Source organism: Candoia aspera, chromosome 1 (assembly GCF_035149785.1).
Source record: "Candoia aspera isolate rCanAsp1 chromosome 1, rCanAsp1.hap2, whole genome shotgun sequence".
Lineage (NCBI taxonomy): Eukaryota > Metazoa > Chordata > Lepidosauria > Squamata > Boidae > Candoia > Candoia aspera.
In genome coordinates, this window is record NC_086153.1 from 116,540,321 (window position 1) to 116,568,277 (window position 27,957).

General features: G+C 38.5%; 1 protein-coding gene across 2 annotated transcripts; it reads left to right on the forward strand.

Moving 5' to 3' along the window:
* Nucleotides 1-11,876: 11,876 nt before the first annotated feature.
* On the forward strand, nucleotides 11,877-22,819 carry CGA (glycoprotein hormones, alpha polypeptide). 2 transcript variants are annotated; one of them, XM_063291087.1, is made up of 4 exons: nucleotides 11,877-11,937; nucleotides 13,904-14,010; nucleotides 20,395-20,585; nucleotides 22,248-22,819. In XM_063291087.1, exons 1-4 carry the CDS (start codon nucleotides 11,903-11,905, stop codon nucleotides 22,329-22,331), a joined length of 417 nt encoding a protein of 138 aa, XP_063147157.1. In that variant the 5' UTR covers nucleotides 11,877-11,902; the 3' UTR covers nucleotides 22,332-22,819. The 2 variants fall into 2 exon arrangements, with proteins under 2 accessions (XP_063147157.1, XP_063147164.1); XM_063291094.1 differs by lacking the exon at nucleotides 11,877-11,937 and adding an exon at nucleotides 13,210-13,273.
* Nucleotides 22,820-27,957: the final 5,138 nt, after the last annotated feature.

Below are 27,957 nucleotides of genomic sequence, written 5' to 3' on the forward strand. Positions count from 1 at the left end.
TTATTAAATGTCTTGATAATGGACTTCCTTTTTTATTAAATGCTGAAATTTCTTTTGGCAAATTGGTTATCTGAGAAGTTGAACAGTTAATATGGGTATCTACATTCAATTTTGGTGGAGATGTTCAGAAGTAAGTTAAGATAGTGACAAAATTATCTCTTACTCAAAACCCAAGCAAAAGGGAATTCATACTGAATAGAGAGAAAAGAAGAGGGGCCAATCTAAATGTCTTAACTGTGATTAAAATATTGTTGTTTATTCATTTAGTCGCTTCCGACTCTTTGTGACTTCATGGACCAGCCCACGCCAGAGCTTCCTGTCGGTCGTCAACACCCCCAGCTCCCCCAGGGACGAGTCCGTCACCTCTAGAATATCATCCATCCACCTTGCCCTTGGTCGGCCCCTCTTCCTTTTGCCCTCCACTCTCCCTAGCATCAGCATCTTCTCCAGGGTGTCCTGTCTTCTCATTATGTGGCCAAAGTATTTCAGTTTTGCCTTTAATATCATTCCCTCAAGTGAGCAGTCTGGCTTTATTTCCTGGAGGATGGACTGGTTTGATCTTCTTGCAGTCCAAGGCACTTTCAGAATTTTCCTCCAACACCACAGTTCAAAAGCATCGATCTTCCTTCTCTCAGCCTTCCTTATGGTCCAGCTCTTGCAGCCACATGTTACTATGGGGAACACCATTGCTTTAACTATGTGGACCTTTGTTGTCAGTGTGATGTCTCTGCTCTTAACTATTTTATCGAGATTGGTCATTGCTCTTCTCCCAAGGATTAAGCGTCTTCTGATTTCCTGACTGCAGTCAGCATCTGCAGTAATCTTCACACCTAGAAATACAAAGTCATTAAAAGATTAGAAGTGTTATTTATTGGAAGTGTTATCTATTGTGGAATTTGTAGCATTATCTATATGTTGTGGGGTTTGTGGCTGTGTGCTTGAAACATAAACCACTGTGAATCATTCCAAAATAAAGACTCTTTAAGAAACTGCGGACAGAAAACATTGCAGAGTGAACAAATATAGAAGGAAGCAGTATTGTATACAATAATGTATGAATTTATAATTGTATCTTTCTTACTAATCTGTTTTCAATTGATATGGGATTTTGAAAGAGGATCATAGGAAGAAAAAGGAAAATTTGGACATTTAAAAAGCTGTAGGAAATTTGGTCAAGGAAACAGTCTTCGTTTTTGTTTTGTGAAAGTTATTTAAAAACATGGCAATGCAGTGCAATTAACGGAAGACAAATCTACATGGTGAACATCAGAAGGAGTCTGGTAGCATCTTTTTGGACTACTGTAACAAATTTTATTTAAAAGACATAGCTTTTGTGAGCTATTGCATCTGATGAAGTGAACTGCAGGTCCCAAAAGCTTATGGCTTTTAATAAAATTTGTTAGTCTGAAAAGGTGCTACCAGACTCCTAATTTTGGGCTACCGCAGACTAACAGAGTTCTCCTACAGTAGCAAACGTCATTGATCCATGTCATCACCATCTGACTTTTCTTTAATATTAGAATGCAAAAAGCAATCTGTTTAAGGGTCAACAAAGAGATAATATCAGTATGGCAGAATAGTAATTACATCAAGCAATATTTAGCCAATGAGTTGAAATTACAGTTGATCCATTGGCTTAAATGTAAGTGGAAGATGGACTAATTTTGCTGGTATAAAAGAAAAGCACAGGGTTTATCCTTTCCTAGCCTTGTCAGACAAGCTGCAGCTAAGCATCAAAAACCCTCTTTCATACCCTTAATCAACAGAGCTCACGTGAAAAAAAGAAAGGTAATATTGTTTCTTAACATGAACTATGTATATGTATATGTATACTGTTGATTTATTTAGAATATCAAATGATCAAATGTTTGTAACACCTCATATAGCTAAAATTTTGAAAAAAAAATGCTATTACTAAGTTGTCATAGATACATTGCCAAAAGTACTTTTGTGCCTACAAACTAAGCTTCCACCTCAACTTCCATATCAGTTTCAATAACTTTTGCAAGCACCTCAGTGTTCCTCAGATTAAAAAACTTTAATAATGGTAATATTGTTTTTTTTTAATTTCAAAATTGGTGTTTGTGTGCACTGTTACAGGGATGTTATATAGCACTGTTTTGTGTTGAGGGGGTGCTTTTTTAGCATGGTTGGAATCAGTTGCATTTTCTTCTTTGGATCCTCAAGTACAATGTATTCCACATAATATGCCCAGCAGTGGGTATGCAGTCTCTCACTGATTTGGATCAAACACAACAAACAAGAGGCACCTCCACTTGCAGAAGAAGGGACCTTTTGACTCCTTTGCCCTGCTGCAGCCACCTAGGAGCACCTTTTTGAGAAGTGCAAAATGCTGCAACAGGAAATAGGTAGGAATGTCCTGTTGCATTCCCCCGTAGTTTTGAGACAGATGCTTTAGTTCTCAAAGGGCACTTTCACATCTGCATTTTGCACCACTTTCTGATCAGCTCTGAATGTGATGGTTCTCATAGTATCATCTCTTTTGGGGAGCTTTGTTGATTTATTCTGACCTTGTTGTACCAGTTTCTTCTTAACATTCACCATTGAATCGTAGTATTTCTACAGACTTTGTTGCTTGTGTGTTTTCCTATTGGAAGAACTTATAGCTTCAACTCACCTACTTTTGGGCTTTCCTACTTCCACAGAGTTTTAGCATCCTGCTCTTCATTGTTTAGAATAAATCTCCCGCAGCTTTTCTAATGCAACTGCTGTAACAGCATGTAACCATGGTAAAAGTTTGAAAAGTACCCAAGTTGCTGATCTTTTATTATTTCACATTCACAAGGATGTCTTAACAGTGTAATGGAAGGCATGGCAGCCAGAAAGCATTTGTGGGATTTCAGCACTTACAGCTCACATTGTTTCACATACCTTCCTATCATAGCAACTGCTTAGATTTTATTTGTAAACCAGCAGCCAAATGAACACTAATATATATTCTGAAACCACTGGATGGGATGGGATGGGGTTAAGCTATTTAGTTAAAAGCTATTTGTTTTATTTCTTTTTTATATGAGGTGGGACTGAGTGAATTTTTGTTATTCCATGACCTGGGGTAACTCATGGGTGAGGTCTTGATTGGACGGTTTTCTATTCATTCTTCTCTTAGACGGGTGAATGAAAAAAAGGTTAGTGACAATTGGTCCACAATATTTCTGCATTTCTAGGTTGGCGGAAGTGAAGATAATCACGAAGGGTGTAAATGCTAGTGATGTGGAAGAGCTCTACATTAGGAGGAATGGATTTGGGTTTGGAAATACCTGCAGATTCAAATAGATAGTAGCCAATAACCTCCTCAACTTTTCTGAGTTTAGGGACAGACTATATTTCATATGTATACCTAATATGTGAAGTGGGATGGCAACAAATATATGTAAATCAAATCGGTACAGTCCTGATCATGGCTTAATTGCAATTGCAAGTTAAGGTCTTTTCCAGTCGGGGTACAAAATCAACAGGGAATTTAAATGAACCCTGGGATAACTCTTTAATTGGAGACTTACCATGACTAAGAGAGCAGCCCTAAATATTTACATTACAAATCAAGAAATAAGAAATAAATGTATAAAGCCCATATAATATTTCTACCTATTACAGGTTTGTTGAGTTTTTTTCCTTTGAAAAGAGAAAAATCCTCTTGCAGAAACAATTGTCATCGAAGAAGCACTTGCATTTTGCTATTTTTTGTATTGGGCAGTCTGTGTTGTCATTGGTATATAATTTTTTATTAAGGATTTTGATTACAATAGTAAAAACTAATGCAAATTAAACTTAAAGAAAAAAGAATAATAAGAAAGAATAAAAAGTGCAAGAAAAAAGGAAAAGAAAAAGAAAGAAAAAAGAAAAAAGAATATAATAAAGAAAAAGAAAAGAAATATATAAAGGACTCCAACCTTCATTACAAGTATAGATACATTTAGTAACTCTTTACCCCCTATAAGGTTAGAAACAGATATCTCTTCATCCCATATCCCATCCCTTATCTATAAGCAAATCCATATGACATCAACTTTTCAATCCATACATCAACTTTTCAATCCTGTCAGCAAAAAGTCCATAAAGGGTTGCCAGAACTTTGCAAATTAATTTCTTATTTTAACCTTGATCAAATAAACCAACTTTATATTCCTTCCTTTTACTTCTAACAGTCTTAATTTTTAGTTCATCCAAATATTGTCATAGGATTTGATTTCTCTTCATTTCTTCTTTGTCTCATCACACAAACTTCTTCAAGGGTTTAACAAGCCTCTTTTGTAGATCCAATAAGAAAACATTTTCCAGGCCATTCTCTTGGTTTGTCATTTGTATTTCCCCTTTAATTTTTAATACTTCAGCCAGTTTCTTTTGTATATTCAGTAAAGCATCCTTTTCCAAATCATTCTCTTGGCCTGTCATTTGTAGTTCCACTTTCAGTACTTTCTTGTCTTGTCAGACAAAATTTGCTCCACATCTGTCTTTCCCTCATTGACATCTTTTGAACATAATGTATCCATAGAATCAGACATCATTACTGACACTGTTGATACTGTAGCTACTAATTTCTGGCTCCATTCTTCAAAGGTCTCCTTTAATATTTCCAATGTTACATTTTGAATCATTTGTAAGTCCCAGTTAACTGATACCAAAAGCTGACTTGTATTTGTTTCCCTTCTGCTTAGAATCTTCAGTCCCCTTTAGTGTCCAGTTTCTAAAATCATAAAGTTGCTTATCTTTGTTATAAGTCAAGATAGCCAAAATATCTGGTCCCCATGAGAAGCTATTTTTTATAATTAATTCCAAAATCTTATAGTAAACGTCAATATTCCAAATTTAACTGGACCCTTAATCTGTTTGTAACTGTCTTAGATCAAAATCTTATTTAGCTTTTTGCTGTTTACTTCAAATTCTTTAAGTTCTTAAGCTTGTAATTAATTTTTCTTTTGCTGAGAGTTGAAGCTAAACTCATCTGGTGACTTTTCAAACTCGTCATTCTGAAGGTCTCTAATAGCTTTAAGGCAGTTAATAGGCAATTCTGAAAATGATTAGAAAGTGAGAGCTTGTGAACTTAGTGTCCTTTGAAAGGGTCCACCATGGTTGCAAACAAGATGGCTAATCCCTTCATGTCCTGGCACTCAGACCCGCAGAAGACTGCTGTCCTGCAGTCTCCTCTCAAGAAGCAGCCATCTGGAGCACATATAGGGGATCCTGTCCTCTCCTTACCTGGAGAGGTTCTGAAGAACCAGACTAGTCACCAGTTCTTTGGTCTTTGCTGCGGTCATTGGCTCTGCTTTTGTGGAGATGCCTTCAGTTCATCATGCCTCCCCTGGACATCCAGGCAGTCTGTCCTGTCATTGGAAAAGATGCCTCATTCACCCTCATTCTCTTTCAATAAAATTAGAATGTCTGTTACTGTTTATGTACCATTTTTCTGAAGAATTTTACTTGAATCTCTGGGGGTAGGGGGTGGGGGATCAAAAAGGTCAAAATGGCAGGGGCAACTGCGTAATCAAAGCCCTGCCCCCTTTTAATGTGTCTCACACTATTTAAAGGAGGCCGAACTTTGATTGTGGGGTTGCACCCCCATCTTGACTTCTTTCCCTCCTTTCTCCTCTTGGATGTTCTGAAGCAGAAGAGATATGATGTTATTTAATTGGATAATCTAGAAACCTAGAACTGGGGAGTAGACATGCATTCTGCCTTTGTTGCACATAATTAATACATTTAAACCAGGTGACATAAAAATAATTTTATTATTGTGATATTGTCATCTTTTTGTCAACTCTTCCATTAAATATGACACTTCTGGCACCAAAGAAAGTTTTTAAAAGATTTTAAAGTAAATTGAACTAACTTCAATTAATAAAAGTACAATAATCTTTGTATTACTAAATTATAACTTCATATTTAATAAATACACCAGACATGATAAATCTATGAATAAATCAAGTTATATATTTTGCATTGTATGTTCTTAAAATGGCAAAGTGTACTTAGATCAGTAAAAGGTGGTATAAAAAGGAATGTTACATACTTCATTTTCCCAAAAAAAATTTCATTCCCCCCCCAAAAAAGATATATAATTCCGTGTTTGGAATAAATGTTACTGAAGTTTACTCCCAGGTAATTGTTTGTGTTTGAATGTGTGTACTCTCATTGTTTGTTTGTACCCTCAAGTTAGCTCAAATGGTGCATTATACCACAACAATTTTTCAATCAAGGTATCTAAAATCTGCTAACTTAAAGAATGCATAAAAAATCCAGGACCCATTACTCCTGTGGAATTGAAATTTCCACGACGTTCAGACCAGTTTTATTCGCAAAGTTGTGGCCATTGCAGCAGCCCCGCAGTCACATAATTGTGATGTCCGATGCTCCCTGCCAGCCTCCCACAAGGAAAGTCAGTGGAGAAGCCAGCAGGAAGTCGGAAGTCGCTCCCGCTCCCACTGCTTTTTTTCCCATCCGTGCTCATTCTATTTCTCTGTTTAGGTAAGGAAATATTGACTTATTACTGAAGTTCATTTGCCACTACAATTATTTTTTTATTTACGATATATACTCTTCTTAGATGATCATGGGACCATCCAGCATTGGGGTAAAAAAAATATGGTCAGCCTAAAATTTAATGTTCATTCTGGTCACATCAGGCTGCACTACCTTTCTCTCAAAGGATGACCCAATGGGTTACAGGGTTGTCTAGTATATAATCAGCCCAAATCAATCCATTGCAAGGTAAAGTCTGCTTCGCTGAAGATTACAGCCCAGTCATTGGGAGTCAGGCGGCATACAAATTTTATAAATCATCATCATCTACCATGGTGATTTAATGCAGGTTAATAGAGAGATGTTTCTCAGCTAGGGCTGAGAGAGAGTAACTGAATGGACCAAAGTTAGTTCGGATGGCTTCTGTGCCCTAAGGGAGGATGTGGGTCTTCCTGCTCCTAATACCGCACTTTAACCTTTACACCACACACACACATATACTGTACATATAGTATTTACTGGAATGAAACACAACCACATGCAAAGGAATAAAAAAAAGTAAAATGCCACATTGCCTCTGCCAAATGCTTACTGATGCAATGTATTTTCCTCTAAATTTGTGACATTATGCTATAGCTCTCTTTCAAGGAAAATTAATAAACAAATAAATCAATAAAAAGTTCTTAGAGCAATTTCATGAGATAGGTAACAGGAACATACATACATGTGCTATTCACTTTCAGAGTAAGAAACTCTCTCAGAGCTCAAAGAAGGAATAAGAAATAGTTTAAAAAAGGAATTTAAAATGAGGTAAGAAAAATAAATACATCTTTCTATACCTTTTTACCCTTGCAAATGTTCCTTACTCCCATCACATCCATACATTGCTTCATGAATTGCCTTTGTTAAACTTCTCCCTTTTTTCTTCCTGAGAATCTCAACAACTCCATCCAACCATGCCTTTCTTGGTCTTCCCCTCCACTCACACTTCACTCCTTGATGTATATGTTTCATAATTTGATGCCTACTTATTTTCTCTACATGATCAAACTATCGTAACACATTTTTTTTGGACTGGTCACCCACTTTCATTTTCAATCCACATTCATTCGTCACTCATTTATTCTTGAACCTGTCCTTGGTTTACTATATATACTGCTTGAGTAGTTATAGTGCGTTCAGTTTAGTTTTATGTTTCTGCTGACATCCCCACATTTCACTTTGTTATAATGAAGTGGGCTGACACAAAGCCATTTTTCTTTTTACAAGCAGCAGACTATAAAATGCCCACTACCTTTCCACTAGCATTTCCACATTTTAAATTTTTTCTACCTAATTTCCCAATTTTAGTAAACATTCTACCAAGGTACAATTCATTTACTTACTCTAGTTTTTCACCTTTTATGTATAACTTGCCATTTTAAGTCAATTTCCCTATCAGACACAACTGCCTTGGTCTTTGATATATTAACTGCAGATCCATATTCCTTGTTGCATCATACAATTTATCTATGGAAATCATTCAGGCTTTTACATTTGCTGGAAATCACTCAGGCTCTCAACCAAGAACATGACATTGTCTGCATATCAAAGTACAATCAAATCTCTAACCAATACATCATTAATGTCACCTCAAGCACTCCTTATGTATTTAACTATAAATACATTAAACAACAAAGGGAACATTACATATCCTTGTATTACTGCCTACTCAGTATTTAACCATCCCATCTATCCTCATGCTAGCTTTACTTCAATTAGCTCATATAGAATTCAGCGACCGATCATATTCATGCAAAACCTTCCATAATTCAGGACTGTTCACTTTATCATACCCTTTCTTTAAATTAAGATATACAGTGAACTATCTTTTTCATAATGATCTACTGAAGAGCAAATATCTGGTCTCAGCACACTCTGCCTGGCATAAGCTATATTCAATTTCCTAAATGTTGCTTATTGCCACCTGTCATACTTTTCTAATCATAGTTCTGCCAAATATCTTCCTGGTACATTTAACAAACTAATCCCTGTGTAAGTTTTGCATTAGTTTTTTTCTACCTTTTTATAGTAATGGCATTCTTCAATAGTCAAGCACAAATGCAATCTTTACACCCACTAAGCATGCTGCACAGCCATTCCATATGCAAACACACATATTTTAAAAAAATTTTCCAGTTACACCATCTATACATGCAGCTGTCCCATTTTTCAACATTCTCACGGCATTTATGATATCATTTATATCATTTTTTTCTTGAACTAATATCTATAGTATTTATTTCACTTTCACTCTTTAACATATCACATATCAATCTCTAAACTATTCCTGTCCTGTCTCAGGCCAAGCACCCACAAACACACAGAGAGATGGTTGCAAACTTTACTGAGAAGTTTGTGAAGCAAATAAATCAACACACACACACACTGTACATACACTAGAGAAATCAAGTCCCCAAAAGTCCAGCAAGCTTGCCTTAAGAGAGTTCCAAATCCAAAACAGGAGGAACAAGAGTAGTCAAGCGAAGTCCAAGTGTCCAAACATTGTAGAAGAGTCGTTAGCAGGTGCAGGTCCAGAGGCAAAGTCATGAGATTTCAAGTTGGGAGTCAAGGCACATGGAGTCTGGGTAAATGAACAGTTGTTGCCAATGGAGAGGCTTGAGCTCGCTGTTCTTCTTAAACAGAAGCAATCCCAGTGTTGCTCATTTGGAAGGGTGAGGTTCCTTTGTGAGGAGCCTTGCAGAGCAACTTTGCTCTGCTCTCCTCTCTGCATGGCAAACCCTTGTGGGGTGTGTGTGACTCCTCATCTTCCGAGACTGGTGGCAGCTGTGTCTCCTGGTTACTCAGTGGCACAGCCTCCTCTGCCTGCAGCTTCTCAGGCAGAGGTTCATCTGGCGACTCTGGAACTGGCTGCTCACTGTCGGTCTCCTTGTCAAAGTCTATGCTGGCCATGACCATTCCTTCCAGTGTTACCTCATTTCAGCCTCAATACAAACAATTTCATCACTTTTATTTTTATTTCCATTTATACTGCTGGAGACTCCTTGTTTAGCTCTCTTCACCCACTTCCAAACAATATTTTATTTCGATCAAAATCACGCAGCATTTTTATGCCTCTTTGTAATCATGTTTGTAACTATAATTTTCTCTTGATACACACTACGCAATATTTTTCTCTCATCCTCACTTTTGCTGCAGTCATTTTCTTATGTGTGTCTTTTCTCATCCACAGCCTCTTTCACTTCATCATTCCACCAAGTGTTTTTTTTCCTACTACCCATTAGCATGGCTCCACATATTTCTGTGGTACTTTGTCATGTAATTTTCACACTTTTTCTTCCTGTAGTCATTCTATTTTCACCCATTTCTTTCACTTCTTTCCTTTTTTCCATGTGCTTTTTTACCACATTTATTTATTCCCGACACTACCAGAACATGGTCTGTTTAACCACTTAACTCCCTTGAACTCTTCATTAATCGAAAGAAATCAAATCAGGCACATATTTGTATTTTATTCTAAGTGTATGCATATGTGCCAAAAGAAAAGAGAACCAAACTGAACTGCATATGTGATAGTTGGCAATTCCTAATGCTGCAAGAGATACACTATTCTAGATTCTTCCACAACTACCACTAAAGTATACAGCATAGCTTACTCAATGAGATAAAAACAGAATAAACATGTAGTGTCAGATTTTCTTTCCCATATTGTGGCAAACAGCAAGTCCATAAGCAATGTATTGCATGCCTAGAAGTTAACTGCATGGTGGAATTAGAAGGAGAAACTAAGGCACCATATTCCAGACACTCCAAGAGGTCTGACTAATGTGGTCCACCTTGAAGACTGTCCTCCATTGTCAAGAGGGAAGAAGTGGAAGAACCCCACAGTGGGAAGGATATTGAAAGGATGTCAGCCATTGAAGGAGACAAATGGAGAAGAACTCCAGAAGAGGAGACTGAAGCACTTCACAACAATGGTACTTGGAATCTTTTCAAGCTGACCACAGGAAAGAAAACTTTTGGATGCAATAAAGCTTTCAAGACCAAGAATAGTATGAAGGGGATATTTAGTGCCATAAAGCAAGACTGCTAGCCAAGGAATATACTCAGAAGTATGGTAAGGACATGAGAGGTTTGTGCCATTGATCAAGCATACCTGATCTGGGGTATAAGCTTCAAAAGAACATCCATAGCCCGAAGCAAGCAGCGAGAGTGAGAATGAGAAGCTGAACCAGTTCCTTGGCAATCAAGTCTTCATGCAAAGTAAAGCTGATCCTTGTCTTTACCGCAGATTCAGAAATGACAGATGGGCATATGTTCTCACTTATGTGGATGATTTAGTCTTCAGTTACCATGGCAAGAAGAGAGATTGCAAAGAACCTCAACAAGAGATAGAGGTGAAAGAGCTGGGAAGAAGCTCCTATTATATTGGCATCCAGGTAAAAAGAGAGAGACAAACAGAAAATAAAAGATTTCTTGAATCCCTAGAGCTACCTGAAGTCAATGAAGCTAGTATACTTACGAAACTGCCTTCTTAAAACAATCTGCAAACAATAAGCCCCTGATTGAGAGTGACAAATACAGCACTTCGGTTGGAAAGCTTTTCTACTTAGCCACAGTGCCAGTGCCAGACATTGCTCTAGCAGTCAGATTCCAGTATGGGAAGGTGAGAGCACCAACCAAAGGGGACTGAATTGGAGTCAAGGCAGGGGAACGGGGGGCAGATACCTAAATGGCACTGCACACTTAGCTCTCAGACTTCTAGGCAGCAGCAGCTCAAAAACTGGTGGGCTACGTGGATGCATATTGGGCAAAAGATAGGACAGATTGTAAGCCCACAAGTGGACAGCTACTGTATATGGAGTGGTCAACTGGTCAAGCAAAAAGCTGTCAGTTGTTGACCTATCATCCACACTGAAGCAGAATATATATTTTCAGCACAAGTCAGGCAAAAGACAGCATGGATGATGGGAAAGATGAGTCAAAGCCAACAGTCCTGCTGGAGCACAATTGAGGGCATACTGAACTCTTCCGAATGGATAAAACTACATTCAGAAAGGAACATGTTGATGCTAAGGACCACTGTGTACAAGATGCTCAAGAAAAGGGACTCACTGGCCTGAAATACTGCCCATAAGAAGAGATGTTGGCAGATATATTCACTAAGACTTTGTCCACTGATAGACCCAGAGCCCTTAGGGAGAGTCTGACTGGCACACAGGCCAGTAAGAAAGGGGGTTGGAGGTCTAAATTCAATGGCTTGGAATCTTCAGCTCATGACCTTCTGACCACAAGGGGACAGTAGAATGTAGATAAAGTTAAGCATTTACTCTGTGTCCCCTATATTTATCACACTGCCTGCTCTTTGTCTAAACGATTGCTAGTCTGAAGTCACTTCCTTCAGCCTTTTGTTCCAGGAGCCATGGATGTAGTACATGCTCTTGGACTTTTCTCCTGGTAGGATGTAGCTTGCTAGGTGCTAGGACATGTCTATCTCTCTAATGTATTTTCTGTAAATAAATCTCCTTTCTGTTACAGTTATAAAGCCTGCTTCATTAATCATTGCTCAGGTCAGATTCTCACTCTCAGAAATTGCTTGCACCCACAGACAAAAGACTTCAGCTTCCAATAGTTGGGATAGTACCAATCGAAGAGAATATTTGTAGCTCAGGGTTGAACTGTGGAGTCCTTGGTGCTCTCTGAGCCTTTTGTTTTCTTGCAAACGTTTCATTGCCAGAGTAGGCAACATCTTCAGTGCGAAGAGGGAGTGGGCCTTGCTCTCAGTTTATATACCGTGGCTTGCCCTGGTCTATGTTGGTGGGGGTGTTCTCTCTTTGGGAGTTCCTAGATTGAGCTGTTGTTTGCTGCTTGGTTGATTGACTGAGTTAATAGTTCCTTGATTAGGGTGTATTGTGCTGTTTGATTAACATCTGATGTTAATCCTGGTGTTAATCTTTGTATATCTGGGTGTTGATTGCTGGTGAGGAGGTGTTCTGGTGTTCTGGTCTTTTGGCTTTTCTGTTGTCTCTTTTGAATGGTATGTAAATGTTGTTTGCCTCTATGTGTCTGTTGATGGCTGCTTTGTCTGAGTGCCAGGCTTCCAGGAATTCTCTGGCATTTTTGGATTTGGCTTGGTTTAGGATGCTCACAGTTTCCCAGCTGGAAGTATGGTTGAGTCTGTCCATGTGTTGTAAGATTAAGGAGTTTTCATCATGTCTTCTGACTGCTAGTTGGAGTTCGTGGATGCGCTCTGCTAGTCTTCTGCCTGTCTATCCTACAGTCCTTGCACTGTATGTTGTAAATAACTTCTGTTTTTTCTTCTTGGGCTACTGGGTCCTTTGGGTTACTTAAGATGTTTTGAAGAGTTTTAGTTGGTTTATGTGCTACGGTGATGCCATGCGGTTGTAACAGTCTGTTGGTAGTTTCTGAGATGTTTCTGATGTATGGCAGTGTTATCCTTTTCATAGTTTCTGTTGGTTGGGTTGTAGTGGGTTGAGTGGTCAGGCACTTTTGATAGTTGAAGGGGTATCCATTTTGCTGGAAGATGTTGTATAGATGATCTGTTTCCTTTTTCTGGTGTTCTGGGTTGCTGCAGTGTGTCAGTGCTGGTCTGAATAATGTTCTTAGACAGCTCCTCTTGTGGGAGGTTGGGTTGTTGCTTTGGTAAAGGAGCAATGAAATGTCTGCAAGAAAACAACAAGGCTCAGAGAGCACCAAGGACTCCACAGTTGGGTTAGCAGCTGACATGGAAGACAGAGAGCAGACTATTTGCTTATTGGCAATGCATACGTGAGTAAATATTTTAGTTATGATACAGTTAAGCCTGGCTTAGCATTTTATATGAAAGTGTTCACAGATATGTAAACTCTGGCCAAACTAACCCAATAGCTACCCATTTCTCTGTTTATTTACAGTACACTATAGTTTACCTTGGGAGATTGTGCACTCTTGGTTATGATAACATTTAAATACAGCTTGATTGGTCCAGTTCATGGAAACCAATGTTGCGTCTTAAATGAGATGATTTCTAACAGCAGAATCTTACGTTTAGAGGTTCATGGCAGTACTTTTGAAACAATGCCCATAGCTGTAGCCAATATAAAATTCAGAAACCAGATTAAAATTGTGATCCTAAACCAAGTCCACCAAAGTCAGTTGTAGGCAGTTAGTTCTGGACTACAAACAGCCAAGTAATTATTAGATGGAGCAAATAGAGTGTTTTGGTATCTCCCTTTGCTACCAACTAGAGGTACTCCAGATTTTTGCAGCTCAGATCTGGTGACCAACTGGATCGAAATCCATATAAATCAACTTAAGCCCTAGTAAACTGGATTTGTATCTACATGTAAATCAACTTAATCAACAGAAATTAATGTAAAATTGTACGGGGGCAGAAAGTCCACTGTATTTCTCTGTCTTGTAGGAACATCATGGATTGCTATGGAAAGTATGCTGCTGTCGTTTGTGTAATATTATCTGTATCTCTGAACATGCTTCACTCATTGCCAGAGGGAGAGTTTACCATACAAGGTGAGATGCTTTTAAAATATGAAATTTTTAGAAAGCACACGGTGATTATTGTTATTGTTGGTTCTTGTTATTTAATAATGTAACTCTTAGATTGTTTTATGTTTTCTAAACTGTTGGATTGTTTAATTATATCTAGGGAGGATTGTTTGTATGTATTTGTTTAATTTTTTAAAATTTTATTCAATTTATATGGCCACCCATCTCATCATAGTGGCTCTGGGCAGCTAATAACTATTAAAAACACAGCATAACAAGAAAAAATAAATACATAATTGGCAACCAAAATAAACAACAAGCATCCATCAACATAATCACTTCACAGGTTCAAACTGAAACTCTGACCCCCATGCCCGGGAGGCCTAGCCTTCAGAAGGTTTGATCAAAGTTTTGTTGTTTATTCGTTTAGTCGCTTCCAACTCTTCGTGACTTCATGGACCAGCCCACGCCAGAGCTTCCTGTCGGTCGTCAACACCCCCAGCTCCCCCAGGGACGAGTCCGTAAACCTCTAGAATATCATCCATCCACCCTGCCCTTGGTCGGCCCCTCTTCCTTTTGCCTTCCACTCTCCCTAGCATCAGCATCTTCTCCAGGGTGGCCTGTCTTCTCATTACGTGGCCAAAGTATTTCAGTTTTGCCTTTAATATCATACCCTCAAGTGAGCAGTCTGGCTTTATTTCCTGGAGGATGGACCGGTTTGATCTTCTTGCAGTCCAAGGCACTCTCAGAATTTTCCTCCAACACCACAGTTCCAAAGCATCGACCTTCCTTCTCTCAGCCTTCCTTATGGTCCAGCTCTCGCAGCCATATGTTACTACGGGGAACACCATTGCTTTAACTATGCGGACCTTTGTTGTCAGTGTGATGTCTCTGCTCTTAACTATTTTATCGAGATTGGTCATTGCTCTTCTCCCAAGGATTAAGCGTCTTCTGATTTCCTGACTGCAGTCAGCATCTGCAGTAATCTTCGCACCTAGAAATACAAAGTCTTTCACTGCTTCTACACTTTCTCCCTCTATTTGCCAGTTATCAATCAAGCTGGTTGCCATAATCTTGGTTTTTTTGAGGTTTAGCTGCAAGCCAGCTTTTGCGCTTTCTTCTTTCACCTTCATCATAAGGCTCCTCAGTTCCTCTTCGCTTTCAGCCATCAAAGTGGTATCATCTGCATATCTGAGATTGTTGATGTTTCTTCCAGCCATTTTAACTCCAGCCTTGGATTCCTAAAGCCCAGCATGTTGCATGATGTGTTCTGCATACAAGTTGAATAGGTAGGGTGAGAGTATACAGCCCTGCCGTACTCCTTTCCCAATCTTAAACCAATCCGTTGTTCCGTGGTCTGTTCTTACTGTTGGTACTTGGTCGTTATACAGATTCTTCAGGAGGCAGACAAGATGACTTGGTATCCTGTTGCCTTTTGCTTTCTTCTTTCTTGGGCTACTTCTAGTGTCTCTTGTCCTTCCTATTCTATTGTCTTCTTCCACTTCTGTGCATTGCTTGTTTAAAAATAATTCCTTCTCTCTTCTGGCTAACCTCTGGAATTTTGCATTTAATTGGGCATATCTCCCCCTATCGCTGTTGCCTTTTGCTTTCCTTCTTTCTTGGGCTACTTCTAGTGTCTCAGCAGACAGCCACTTTGCCTTCTTGGTTTTCTCTTTCTTTGGGATGTATTTTGTTGCCGCCTCTTGAACAATGTTGCGGACTTCTGTCCATAGTTCTTCTGGGACCCTACCTACTAAGTCCAGTCCCTTAAATCTATTCTTCACCTCCACTGCATATTCCTTAGGAATATTAGTGAGCTCATATCTAGCTGATCTGTGGGTCTTCCCTAATCTCTTTAGTCTGATCCTAAATTGTGCAAGAAGAAGTTCGTGATCTGAACTAGTCAGCTCCAGGTCTTGTTTTTACCGACTGTATAGATGTCCACCACCTTTGGCTGCCAAAGGACGTAGTCAATCTGGTTTCGGTGTTGTCCATCTGGGGAAGTCCATGTATAAAGCTGTCTCTTAGGTTGCTGGAAGAGAGTGTTTGTTATGCACATTGAGTTGTCTTGGGAAAATTCTATCAGCCTATGTCCTGCTTCGTTTTGTTCACCCAGGCCATGTTTACCTGTAATTCCAGGTGTCATTTGACTGCCCACCTTAGCATTCCAGTCTCCCGTGATGAAAATAACATCTCTTTTAGGCGTGTTGTCCAGTAGGTGCTGCAGATCCTCATAGAACTGCTCTACTTCAGCTTCTGCAACATCTGTGGTTGGGGCATATATTTGGATCACTGTGATGTTAGATGGCTTGCCCTGAATTCGAATTGAGATCATCCTATCGTTTTTTGGATTGTATCCAAGCACTGCTTTAGCCACTTTACTATTAATTATGAAGGCTACTCCATTTCCTCTGTGGTCCTCTTGTCCACAGTAGTAGATCTGGTGGTCATTTGATGTGAAGTGGCCCATTCCAGTCCATTTCAGTTCACTGACGCCCCAAATGTCTATCTTTAATCTTGACATCTCACCAAGAACCACATCCAGTTTGCCCTGGCTCATAGATCTTACATTCCAGGTTCCAATGGTGTGTTGATCCTTAGAACATCGAATTCGCCGTTCACCACCAGCACCGTCGGCCGCTAGCCGTCCTTTCGGCTTTGAGCTAGCTGCGTCATCACGCCTGGGGCTAGTTGAACTCATCCTCTGTTCCTCCCCAGTAGCATTTTGACCATCTTCCGACCTGGGGGTCTCATCTTCCGATGGTATACTGACATATCTCTGGTTGTACTGATCCATTTAGTTTTCACGGCAAGAATACTGGGGTGGGTTGCCATTACCTTCCCCAGGGATCGCATTTAGTCTGACCTCTCTGTCATGACCTTCCCATCTTGGGTGGCCCTTCACGGTTTAGCTCATGGCATCATGGAGGTGCTCAAGCTCCAGCACCACGACAAGGTAACAATCCTTTGCTGAATTGATCAAAGTAGATTTCCAATAAATAAGTTCAGTGTGTAAATAAACTGGATAAATAAGCCTGTGGAATATATATCTAAATAAATAAAAACCCTACCATCTATAGACCATAATTATAGGCAATTTCTCAGAAGTTGGCAATCTTTTCAGGGACTACTTTGCAAAAAATCAGACATAAATTTGATTATATCCTAAAAAGGTAGGCAATTGTTCATCAGAATACTTTTTAAAATGCTTCCATGTTACAGATTCAGTGAATGAGTATAAAGAATAGAGCTTTTCTTTTTTCTTTTTTCTTTTTCAAAGTATAATTAAGATACAAAAAAGGAAGTATAGAATAGATATAAAACTGAACTAAAGAAAAAAGAAAAAAACATAAAAGTGTCAACAGAGAGAAAACAGAAATGGAAAGTGACTTCTGACTTTCTCCAATACAGATATAGATAAATTTACAAATCTAATCTCTTACCATTAATTAAACTATCATAACTTTATTTCTATTAAAACAAACCATTTAATCACTAAAACCCAAAGTTAAAACTTCATTTTTTTCTATTACAAGCAAGTATTCTAAAAGTGGTTGCCAAGTAGATATAAATCTAGAAACAGAGTGTTCTCTTATTAGTGCTGTTAATTTAGGCATTTGTGCCAAGTCCATTAATTTAACAATCCAATCTTCAACCAAAGGTATTTGTGGATCTTTCCATCGTTGTGCATATAGAAGTCTTGCAACTATAATCATGTATAACAGCAAAACTCCATGATGTTTCTCTAACTCCTTTTCCATCAACCCCAGAAGAAACAGTTCTGAGGTTTTTTGTATATTTACTTTAAGAATCTTTTGAATAGTAATACATATTTGGTCCCAGAACTTTTTAGCCTTCTCACAAGCCCACCAAAGATGATAAAAGGTTCCTTCACCCTGTAAACATTTCCAACAAACATTAGTTACACCATTATACATTTTTGACAACTTATCAGGAGTTAAATATCAATGGTACATCACCTTATAAAAATTTCCTTTCAGGTTATAATTCAGCGTAAATTTCAAACCTTTAGTCCACATGTTTTCCCATTGGTCCAGCATGATATTATATCCAAAATTCTTAGCCCATTTAATCGTACAGTCCTGGATGTGTTCATCTTCCATATTCATCTGTAACAACATCTTATACATATTAGTAATAACATGATTATCATTTATACAAAGATCCATTTCAAACTGAGTTATTTCATTAACAAATTTATAGTTCTTTTTATCTTCTTTAAAACGTTCTACTAGTTGTACATAGGTGAATCAATGACATATAAAACCTTCCGACTCTAACATTTCCCTTGTTTTAATTTTTGGTTCACCCTCCTTAAAATTTAACAAATCTTTGTATTTTAACCAGCTTATTCCTCCCATGTTTTCTCTTCTAACAAATGCTTCTTGAGGTGACAACCATAGTGGTACATCTGGAGACAATCTTACATTATATTTGTTCCAGATTCTAAGTATGGCACTCCTAACACAATGACTTTTAACTTGTTTACTTTAACTTTATCATACCAAGAACAGAGCTTTTCAACTGTGACCCTCTCAGTAGCTCATCCAGGGAGGATCCCTTGCTACATTATTTAATGAGATTTTCATGCCAAGCAAAGACTCATCAAGGCATGAAAGGTATGAAAAACATTAAGACCATTTATTTCTTTAAATACTTCAAAATCATGTAGGGAGATACTTAGACCTTATATCACATTATCACACAGTACTGTAAAGGTGTTTAAATGAAAGACAAAGATATTGCATAAAAGCTGAACAAATGTTCTGCATCTTCTCTATGGAAGATGTAGGTCAGATACTTACAATTAAAGTAACTTTTCCAGGAAATAAATGTACAGAACAGAGTCCAGCTAGGACATGAGATAAAATCCAGGCCTATACCAATGAACTAAAAATGAACAGATCACTGGTCCAGGCAGTATCCATTTAAAGGTACTTAAAGTATTCAAACTAATCTAACTAATGACTAATCTATTTATAAAAAATATGTAACATATCCCTACTATTAACCTCTGTACATAGAACAATCTATTAGTGCTAGCATTTGGGGGCTGCAAAACTCCAGACAACCAATAGGTGGTAGCAGAAATACAGAAAATTGTTTCCTGCCAGATATGTTAGCTGCACTATCAATGTGACATCAATTTTAAATTGTCTTCCATTCTGTTTAGAGCTGTTTGAGAGTGCAAAGAAGCATGTTGATCTAATGATCTAATTCTGATACATGGACTTTTGATAATGTCCCCCCAAAAGTTCCTGAGCAAACTTAATAGCTATGGTGAAAGAGGGAACATTCTTACCCGTAGGGGTGAGATGGGCAGTGAATAAATTTGTAAAATAAAGAAATAAAGAAAAATAAACATTCTCATATATATTGGTAACTGTGTAAAAACAGAAATCAGAAATAGATAGTTCCTGAATTAAATGGGAACAATGGATTCTGCCACAGGTCTCTATTATGGCCAATGTTTTGTAACATGTTCTTAAATGTTCCAGAACTGAAGTGAGCAGCAAGGTGGTCAAGTTTGCTAACATTCCAGGGTTGCAAGACTGATAAAGTGTTAAAGATCAGAAGGCAGAAAACACAGATAAATGGAAAAATCTTAGATTAATAAGAGTGCTCAGGAAATCTGTACAGGGACTCCTGTACTCTGATAAACAGGAAAGATTGCCCTATGTAAATACACATGTGCATACACAAGTTCGAATGCAATTAAAATACTGATTTCTAGTCCTGGTTAGTGAGCACACTGTGGCTTGATCAAATTATCAAAAACAAATATCTTTACCACTTCACTAAAGCAGGAACCCTGGTTCCTATGAAGTTTTCCCAATAATGCAGTTTGGGAGGGAAGAAATGAATGAGTACTTAAGCCCACCATTTTATTCCTGATGTTATACATTCTCGTTCAAGCTTTTCTACTTATTTTATTATACATTAGTGTGTAGACATTTCTAAGAACACTGAACTTAGGACAATTTCTCCCTTTGGAAGTAGGCTGCACATGTGTAAAAACCTAAATGCTTCTGTCCCATCACACAGGTCCAGCTTATTGGAATGCACTCCATTTCATTTCATTTCATTTCATTTCATTTCATTTCATTTCATTTCATTCCATACCATACCCTACCCTACCCTACCCTACCCTACCCTACCCTACCCTACCATACCCTACCCTACCCTACCCTACCCTACCCTACCATACCATACCCTACCCTACCCTACCCTACCCTACCCTACCCTACCATACCATACCAACAACATAACATAACGTAACGTAACGTAACATAACAACACAACATTCCATGTTAGAATGTGGAGACCTAAGTGGAATCTAGAACAGGATTTAACCTTTCTTCTATATTCTTTTTGTGTGTCTGCTAGATTGTACCGAATGTAAACTAACCTTGAACACTAAGGTGACTAAATGGTTCAATGGCAGGCCTGTGTACCAGTGTGCAGGATGTTGTTTCTCAAGAGCTTATCCCACTCCCATGAGGTCAAAAAAGTCTATGCCCGTGCCCAAGAACATTACATCAGAAGCGAAATGTTGTGTAGCAAGAGCCTTCAAAGAGGTAATGGGACTACCCCTAGGCAATGTAGGGTGGGGTTGCAATTGTATTTACCCTTCCTCTTCAACCTAGTTTCTGTGTGGAGTGTACAACCGGGAACTGCAACAAAGGGGGAGAAGACGACTACAGGAAGGGACCATAAGCAGAAGACAGATGAACGTACTTTGTTTTCAACATGTGTTTGGATATTAGTTCTGGGCTTGTGCTTTCATTTAGAGAAAAACAAGACTTCTGGCAAAATATCAACTGTAAATATTTTATTGGAATGAATTCTGAGACATTATATTTAATGTCTGTTATCAGAGACCAGATCTGGGGACATTCATCCAGCATCTTCCTAAACAGAATGAACAGGAGGACCATTTATTCATTTATTTATTTGTCCAAACAAACATACAAACAAATAATATATGGCTGTCCAATTCAATAGTAGTCACAAGTTAAGTGACTCTGGGCAGTGTGCAAAAAGTCAGCTATAAATACAAACCCCAAAGAAAGCAACACTATACATTAAAAGCCAACTAGACTAAAATGTTCTGCGACAGTTGGAACTCCACTTATGTGGACCCAAAGGCCATTACCACTAAAAAAAACCCACCCCCAGAAGATGTGTGACCATTAAGCCCAGCATCCAAAACAGCCTAAATGAGGAGAGGGTTCAATGACAGGTTGGGCCCTGAAGCTTTCTGAAAGGGCAGACCTCTTACTGTATACCCTCACTCCCTGCTTCCTATAAAGGAACAGTATCCCATATCCTTCTCTTCTCTTCCAGCCTGTCTGTCCGAATTATTCTAGTATTAGAGGGGGGGGGGGGAATCCAGTATCCAGAAATTAAATGCACAAGATGAGCATCTTAACCCTGTCTACTGGCACAAGTTCTATGTTAGCTCACTGCACCACCACCCCTCCCCCCATTGAACTTCATGGGCTTCATGTCATTTCATACCAGCCTGGTGAATTCTAACCTGAGACTAATTTTATAATCAATGTGATTACATACATTGGTTGTTGGGTTTTAACTAGTTGACAACATATTGGCTGAGGAGGTAAAATGCTGCTGTTCAAGAGATTGAAGCCAAATGTTTCTTTAGATGTTATAGAACAGATTCCTCCTCCTCCTGACTTTAAGATTCAGTCTACTGCAAAGTTCTCCAACCTGATGCACTCCAGTGTGCTGGATTTTGGCTCACTTAATTCTCTAGTCAGCTTCTTCTGCCAACATGACCAATGATCATGATGACTGGGTGATGGGAATTGAAATCCAGCATATTTGCCTATTTCCACTTTGGGGAGTGGTCTTCTACTTTTAATTGCAATGGATTATGTAACCATTCAAACTAATGATTATATAATAGGTCATATAAAAATAACTATATAATTAGCTTAGGCCATGGGTAGGCAACTGGAGGAACCTCAGTGCTAGCACAATTTCCAGCAATCCTGTTAAGGTGGCCCCTGAAAAGTATGCTGGGAATTGTAGTTCAGCAACACTTAGGGCCACTGGTCACCTGTCCCCAGCACAGGCAGTCATTCCAAGGGTGGCCAGTCTATATAAAAGTTGATGAAAGTGGGAACTTACTTTAAGTGGGAAAATAGTACCTAACCTCACTGGGGCTTTCGAAATACATTTAAATCTGATTTTAAAGTGTGCTTCCCCATCTCCAGGCTCCCATTCCAAATTATGGAAACATGAAGGTAGAGAATCACACGGATTGTCACTGCAGTACCTGCTACTATCATAAATCTTAATTCCTCTACAACTGGACAACAGATGGCTCAGAATGAAGTTTTATCATAGCCTGGAATAAAGTTTCATTTTCCTTAGTTTTGTAGTGAAATTATGTAAACTCTTAAGTTTTCTGATAGGGAAAACCCTTCTGATGTTATGAATACCCTACTGTTTTTTTCTCTCTGTGCTTTGCACTTGAATAAGCAGAAAAATATATATTTCTTCTGGGAATCAAATATAGAATTATGCATGATAATCAAAGCCTTGTTTATTTTGTATGTAAGGTATGCATTAATGTATGAATATTGTTTGCCAAGAGAAAAGACATCAGCAGAGTCAGTGGATACAATTTTTCATCCCAAAGTTAATTCCAAGTGATTAACATGTGTGGATTCTTTTTCTCCTCTATGTAAGACGTAAATGACACAGTTTCAGTGGTGCTAGACATGGAAAATGAACTCTGATGCAAGGAAACTAGAATTCAATTAAAAGGAAACTTGCTTCAATATTTTTCAGGCTGGTTTTAGAATTAATTACTCATAGCATGGGACTGAGTGTTTTTAAAAAAAACAAAACATTTTATTGTTATTATATTGAACAGAAACTTATGACATGCAAGGAGTCCACGGAGCTTACAGCAATATACTGAATAAATAAACTAACACACACACACAGAGTGAATGAATGAATGAATGAATGAATAAATGCTATCTGAAAAACCCCATGCGACAATAAAGCAATTATATTCTAGAGAAGATCTGAATGGACTTAGAGAACCAGATTCCAACACCACCACCACCACCACCAGCAGCAGCAGCAAATACCCATATCATATTTCTGTGTGTCACAACATTGGGTTATTAAAGGCACTGTCTCTGAGAGTGACCTCTTTTGGAGAGTCCTATGGAATTCCTAAGCGTGGGCTCCTTGGGCTATGATAATATCTGAAGAGTATTAGTAAAAGATGCTATAACACCCTGGTTTTTATTGACTATTTCTGAAAGGATGGGTATATCCTCAAAGGAGTTCTCTTGTGTACTTCCATCTCCCTTTCGTGGACATTTCCATCGACCTAGTTTATCCAGATCTATCTCTGTCTACATGTCTCTATCTCTATCTCTATCATCTCTGTCTCTGTCACTGAGAATGCAGAGCTGATGAGTTGCTGACATAAACCTGAAACAGTTCTCCTCCTCCAAAGTACAAATATTACTGCAATAGAGCCTTTGGATACAAGAGCACAAAGATGCTTTGGAGGGTATGGGAACAGATATAGCTCCTATCTGTAACTCCTTGAAGCAGATGCATTGGCTCCCAGGGTCACAAGTCTGGCCTCTGTAGCTGCAGCACAACTGCAGAAAAAGCCAGATCTGTTTTTAAACAGTTCCAGTGAGGTGCTACATTTGCACCCCTGTACACCTGGAAGCATCTTTCTGCTTTTGAATCCAACGTGCTGCGCAGCCATAATGAGTGTGGACATCTGTAATATTGGTTCACATTATTACTTTAACTGGGATGAAAGATCTAATGTATGCATTTAAAAGATGATGATGATGACGATGATGATAGGCAGAAGGTGATGCTGGTCTTGGTAATACAACCACCCTAATCTGGGTCCCTGTCATGTTCTTGTTGCCTTCCTTTATCCTGCAATTTTTAAAGAGTTAAAACATTCAAACTGGAAAGGAACAAATGCATCTTCCTGACTGAAGCCACATACATATACTTACAGTATATGTATACATATATTTATATGTATGCATGTTCTAATTAACTGGCTTCATCTTGGTGTTCAGGAGGAAGTGTTGGCCCAGTGTCTGATGATGACACAGTCATATCTAGCTATACAAAATCCCTTCTGTCCCATTCTGGGAATCATTATCACAAGTTGGACAGATCTATCTCAATGTCTCATGGACTATTCAGACTCACCATATCCAAAGCTGAATGAATTTTTTTTTCTTCTGAGAATTTCTCCACTTGATCCTCAGCCAAGTAAACTAACCAAATTCACCTGTCACATAGAAATACAGTCAGAGACTAGATGCAACAAGACCCACACCTCCTATGGAAACCATGATCTGCTTTCTGTAGTGGAAGTCATTCATATTTTAGAAAGTGGTTTTCTAACCTTGCATGAATGTTGAAATTGGTTAGCTTGGATTGTTGGTATATTGCTGTCCTAGACATTTTTAGAAAATGTAGACTTTTGCTTGAAACAACAAAAGAATGCAATTTTCATGGCAGGTTTGTACCTTTTTTATTTATTCAATTTGTATGGCTACTCACTGAATATATGACTGACTACAAACAGCAAGTTAAAAATAACAATAAAATATCAACAAAAACTGACACGTATCCTAACAGGGACAACACACATATCCACAACAGATCACATAGCTTTCTGATCAGTGCTTTGGGGGAAAGCCATGTTTTTAAGCTGTTATGAAGGCCATCGGGGTCTTACTTCATTCATGCTCTTTAGTCCATGGGTACTATTGAATTTGACAGGTTTGGATGGCTGGGAAGTGAGCTTTTATTCATTTTTGAAATCCAAGTTTTCACCCAGAATAAACAGTAAGTATGTAGTTCCTTTGAAACATTGGGTCCCATTCCATCTAGGCCACTAGTTCTATGTAATAATGAATTTGGTTTGCTTGTTTTTCGGAAAAGTGGGCATTGCAAGCTGTTTTACAAGAGACAAGCTTTATTTTATTTAGCCAGGAATGGATATCAAAACACGGCTCTGAAGGAAGCTCGGACCTTGTTGCATCAAAGCTTTTTTCAGCCCCAGACTCTTGAGCTGACCACTTTGCTGGCTGAGAGTTGGCACTCCAGCCAGTCATGACTTGCAGTGGGAGCTAGAAAGGACAGGCAGAGAGCCCGAGGTCTTCTCCACACTGTCTCCTTGTCCCAGTTCTGCAGGGGGCTGCTTATCCTTTGTTGAGAACCTATCCTCACAATGGGACCTCCACCTCAGCACCAGCTTGCCATTGAGGCAGGCTGAAGCCAGATCAAGGTGATCCTGGAAGGTGCTTTCCATTAGAAAACAGAACAAGCCTTCCTCTATGCAGACATCCAGTCTCTCATGGAGCAGGAGCCTGAGAGGAGTTGGTGACTTGCAGAATCCCAGGAGCCTGTTGCAGGACCTCTTCCTCCCATCTGGCTGTGGGGCTCTGTGCCTCTTTGTGCTTTGGCTGCCAGAGAGAGCAGAGTCTCACCCAGGAGTCTTGTTTATTTCCCAGTAGGGAGAGTATCAACTTTACAGATCCATTGGCCTGGATCTTGTTAACAAAAGGGAGAGAGGCTTGGCCAGTTCATGCTTATGAGCAAGGTGCTGGGTTCTTTCTGTAAGGCCTGCCTGGAGGGCCACCACTGGACACACTGCTGGATTGATCCAGGCATCTGATTCTCCACAGCCTCCCAACGCCAGTGAAGACAGACTGGGGGCTGAAAGTGTCCACGTGTTTGTTTGTTTGTTATAATTTTTAGTGAGAGCTTTTTCAAACAATAAAAGGCAAATCTAAAAGGAAAAAGAAAAAGAAGAAAAAGAAAAAGTGTGAAGAACAAGAAAGAAAAAAGAGAAGACAAGGAAAAGAAAGATAACTAAAGAAACAAAAATAAGTGGTTTCCGACCTTCTTTGTAACAGAAATTAACAAATTCATTCCCCAACCTCCCTCCTTAGTATTACAAAAACCCCTTGACCCATATTTGTTTTTTTCAATTTTCAAATCTATAAATCATCTTTACTTCACTTTTCCCTGTTTTCAGCAAAAAGTCCATAAAAGGTTTCCAGTCGTTTAGCAAAATGCTTAGTGTTTTGTCCCTGACCAAATTCTGCCAATTCTGACATCTTCTCAATCCATTCCTCCACTGTGGGAATTTCAGTACTTCTCCATCATTGTGCATATAACAGTCTTGTTGCAGTTACCATATATGAAATCACTTCCATGAGTTTTTTCTAATTGATTGTCCATAAGTCCCAATAAAAATAGTTCTGTTTTTTCTTAATATTAGTCTTTAAAATTTTTGTATCACTGTATGTATTTGTATCTAAATTTTTTTAGCTTTTTCACAAGTCCACCATGCATGGTAAAATGTCCCTTCATGCTTTTCACATTTTCAACATTGATTTGAAGTACCTTTATACATCTTTGATAGTTTGTTTGGTGTCATATACGATGATCGTAAAAGTTCTCTCTTAAATTATAACACAATGTGAATTTCAACCCATTTACCCACATTCTTTCCCATTCACCCATTTGTATATTATATCCAAAATTCATAGCCCATTTTATCATGCAATCCTTAATTTGTTCAGTTTCAGTTTCAAATCTTAACAAAAGCTTATACATTTTTGCAACTACATGTTCATCATTTGTACATTTTTTTCTTCTGAGAATTTCTCCACTTGATCCTTTTCCATATTCATCCACATATAAGCCCACCCAGAAGACAGACTTTTGTATATGTTCATTTTCAAATTCTGTCTTATATTGTTCAATTCCAGTTACCTTCTTATCTGTATTAAATCTTTTTCTTAATTATGCATATGAAAACCATTGAAAAACCCTATCCCTCTGCAGTCAGTTGTTCTCTTGACTTCATCATAATTTCTCCATCTTCCAATATTAGTCAGTCTTGGTATGTTGCCCATTTCTCTCTGTGTGCTGTTTCTTTTGCATAAAATGCTTCCTGTGCTGAGACCAAAAAAGGCATCTTTGGGCACAACCAGTGTTTTTATTTAGTCCATATTCTTAATATGGCATCTCTCACATAGTGATTTTTAAAGTCTACATTAACTTTAACTTTGTCATACCACAGAAACCCATGCCAACCAAATCTCAGGTTGTGTCCTTCCAATTCAAACATTCTCTTACTTTTCTGCAACACCCACTCTTTCATCCAAACCAAACAGCAGGCTGCAAAATACAACCTGAAGCCAGGCAATCCTAATTCTCCTCTTTCTTTTGTGTCTTGAAGAATGTTATATTTTACCCTTGGTTTTTTACCCTGCCATATAAATCTGGATATATTTTTTGCCATTGCTTAAAAGGTATATCATTTTTTAAAATAGGGATTCTTTGAATTAAAAACATCATTCTAGGTAAAACTTTCATTTTTACCAGAGAGATTCTTCCCAACAGTAATGTAACTTTTCCCATCTTAATAAATCTTTCTTGATTCCATTCCATACCTTAACATAATTATTTTGAAATAATATATGTACAGTTCATATTGGTCATAGTGATACTCAGATGTTTTTTTTCTCAATCAGAAAACTAGTTTTTACCATCAATTCTTTTTTTATTCATCTTCAAAATGTTTATAATACGAAGCTGGTAATCTGTCTGGACTGGGAGCTTTCCTTACTTTTTTATAGCCTCACAGACTTCCCTTATTGTTACAAAAGCATCCATGTGTTTGGAATGGAGAGGATCTCCCTTTTCTCCATACACAGCAAGTCCCCTTGTGGTGGTCTCTTCCCCTTGGCTTTGCCTAAAAAAAGAGGCAAAGGAGAGGATTGGCTCCTCTACTGCTGAACATGCACAATCACACTTGCAACAGACCACTGGCCCTAAGCCAGAATCTGGCACCAGGGGCAGCCTTACATTCTGGCAGCTCCCATTCTCCTACCCACCCAA

Coding starts and splice junctions, on each gene's coding strand:
- CGA (XM_063291087.1), top strand. CDS start 11,903: ATGGATGTAGTACATGCTCTTGGACTTTTCTCCTG. Junction 11,938..13,903: donor GCTCTTGGACTTTTCTCCTG/GTAGGATGTAGC, acceptor TCTGTCTTGTAG/GAACATCATGGATTGCTATG. Junction 14,011..20,394: donor GGGAGAGTTTACCATACAAG/GTGAGATGCTTT, acceptor TGTGTCTGCTAG/ATTGTACCGAATGTAAACTA.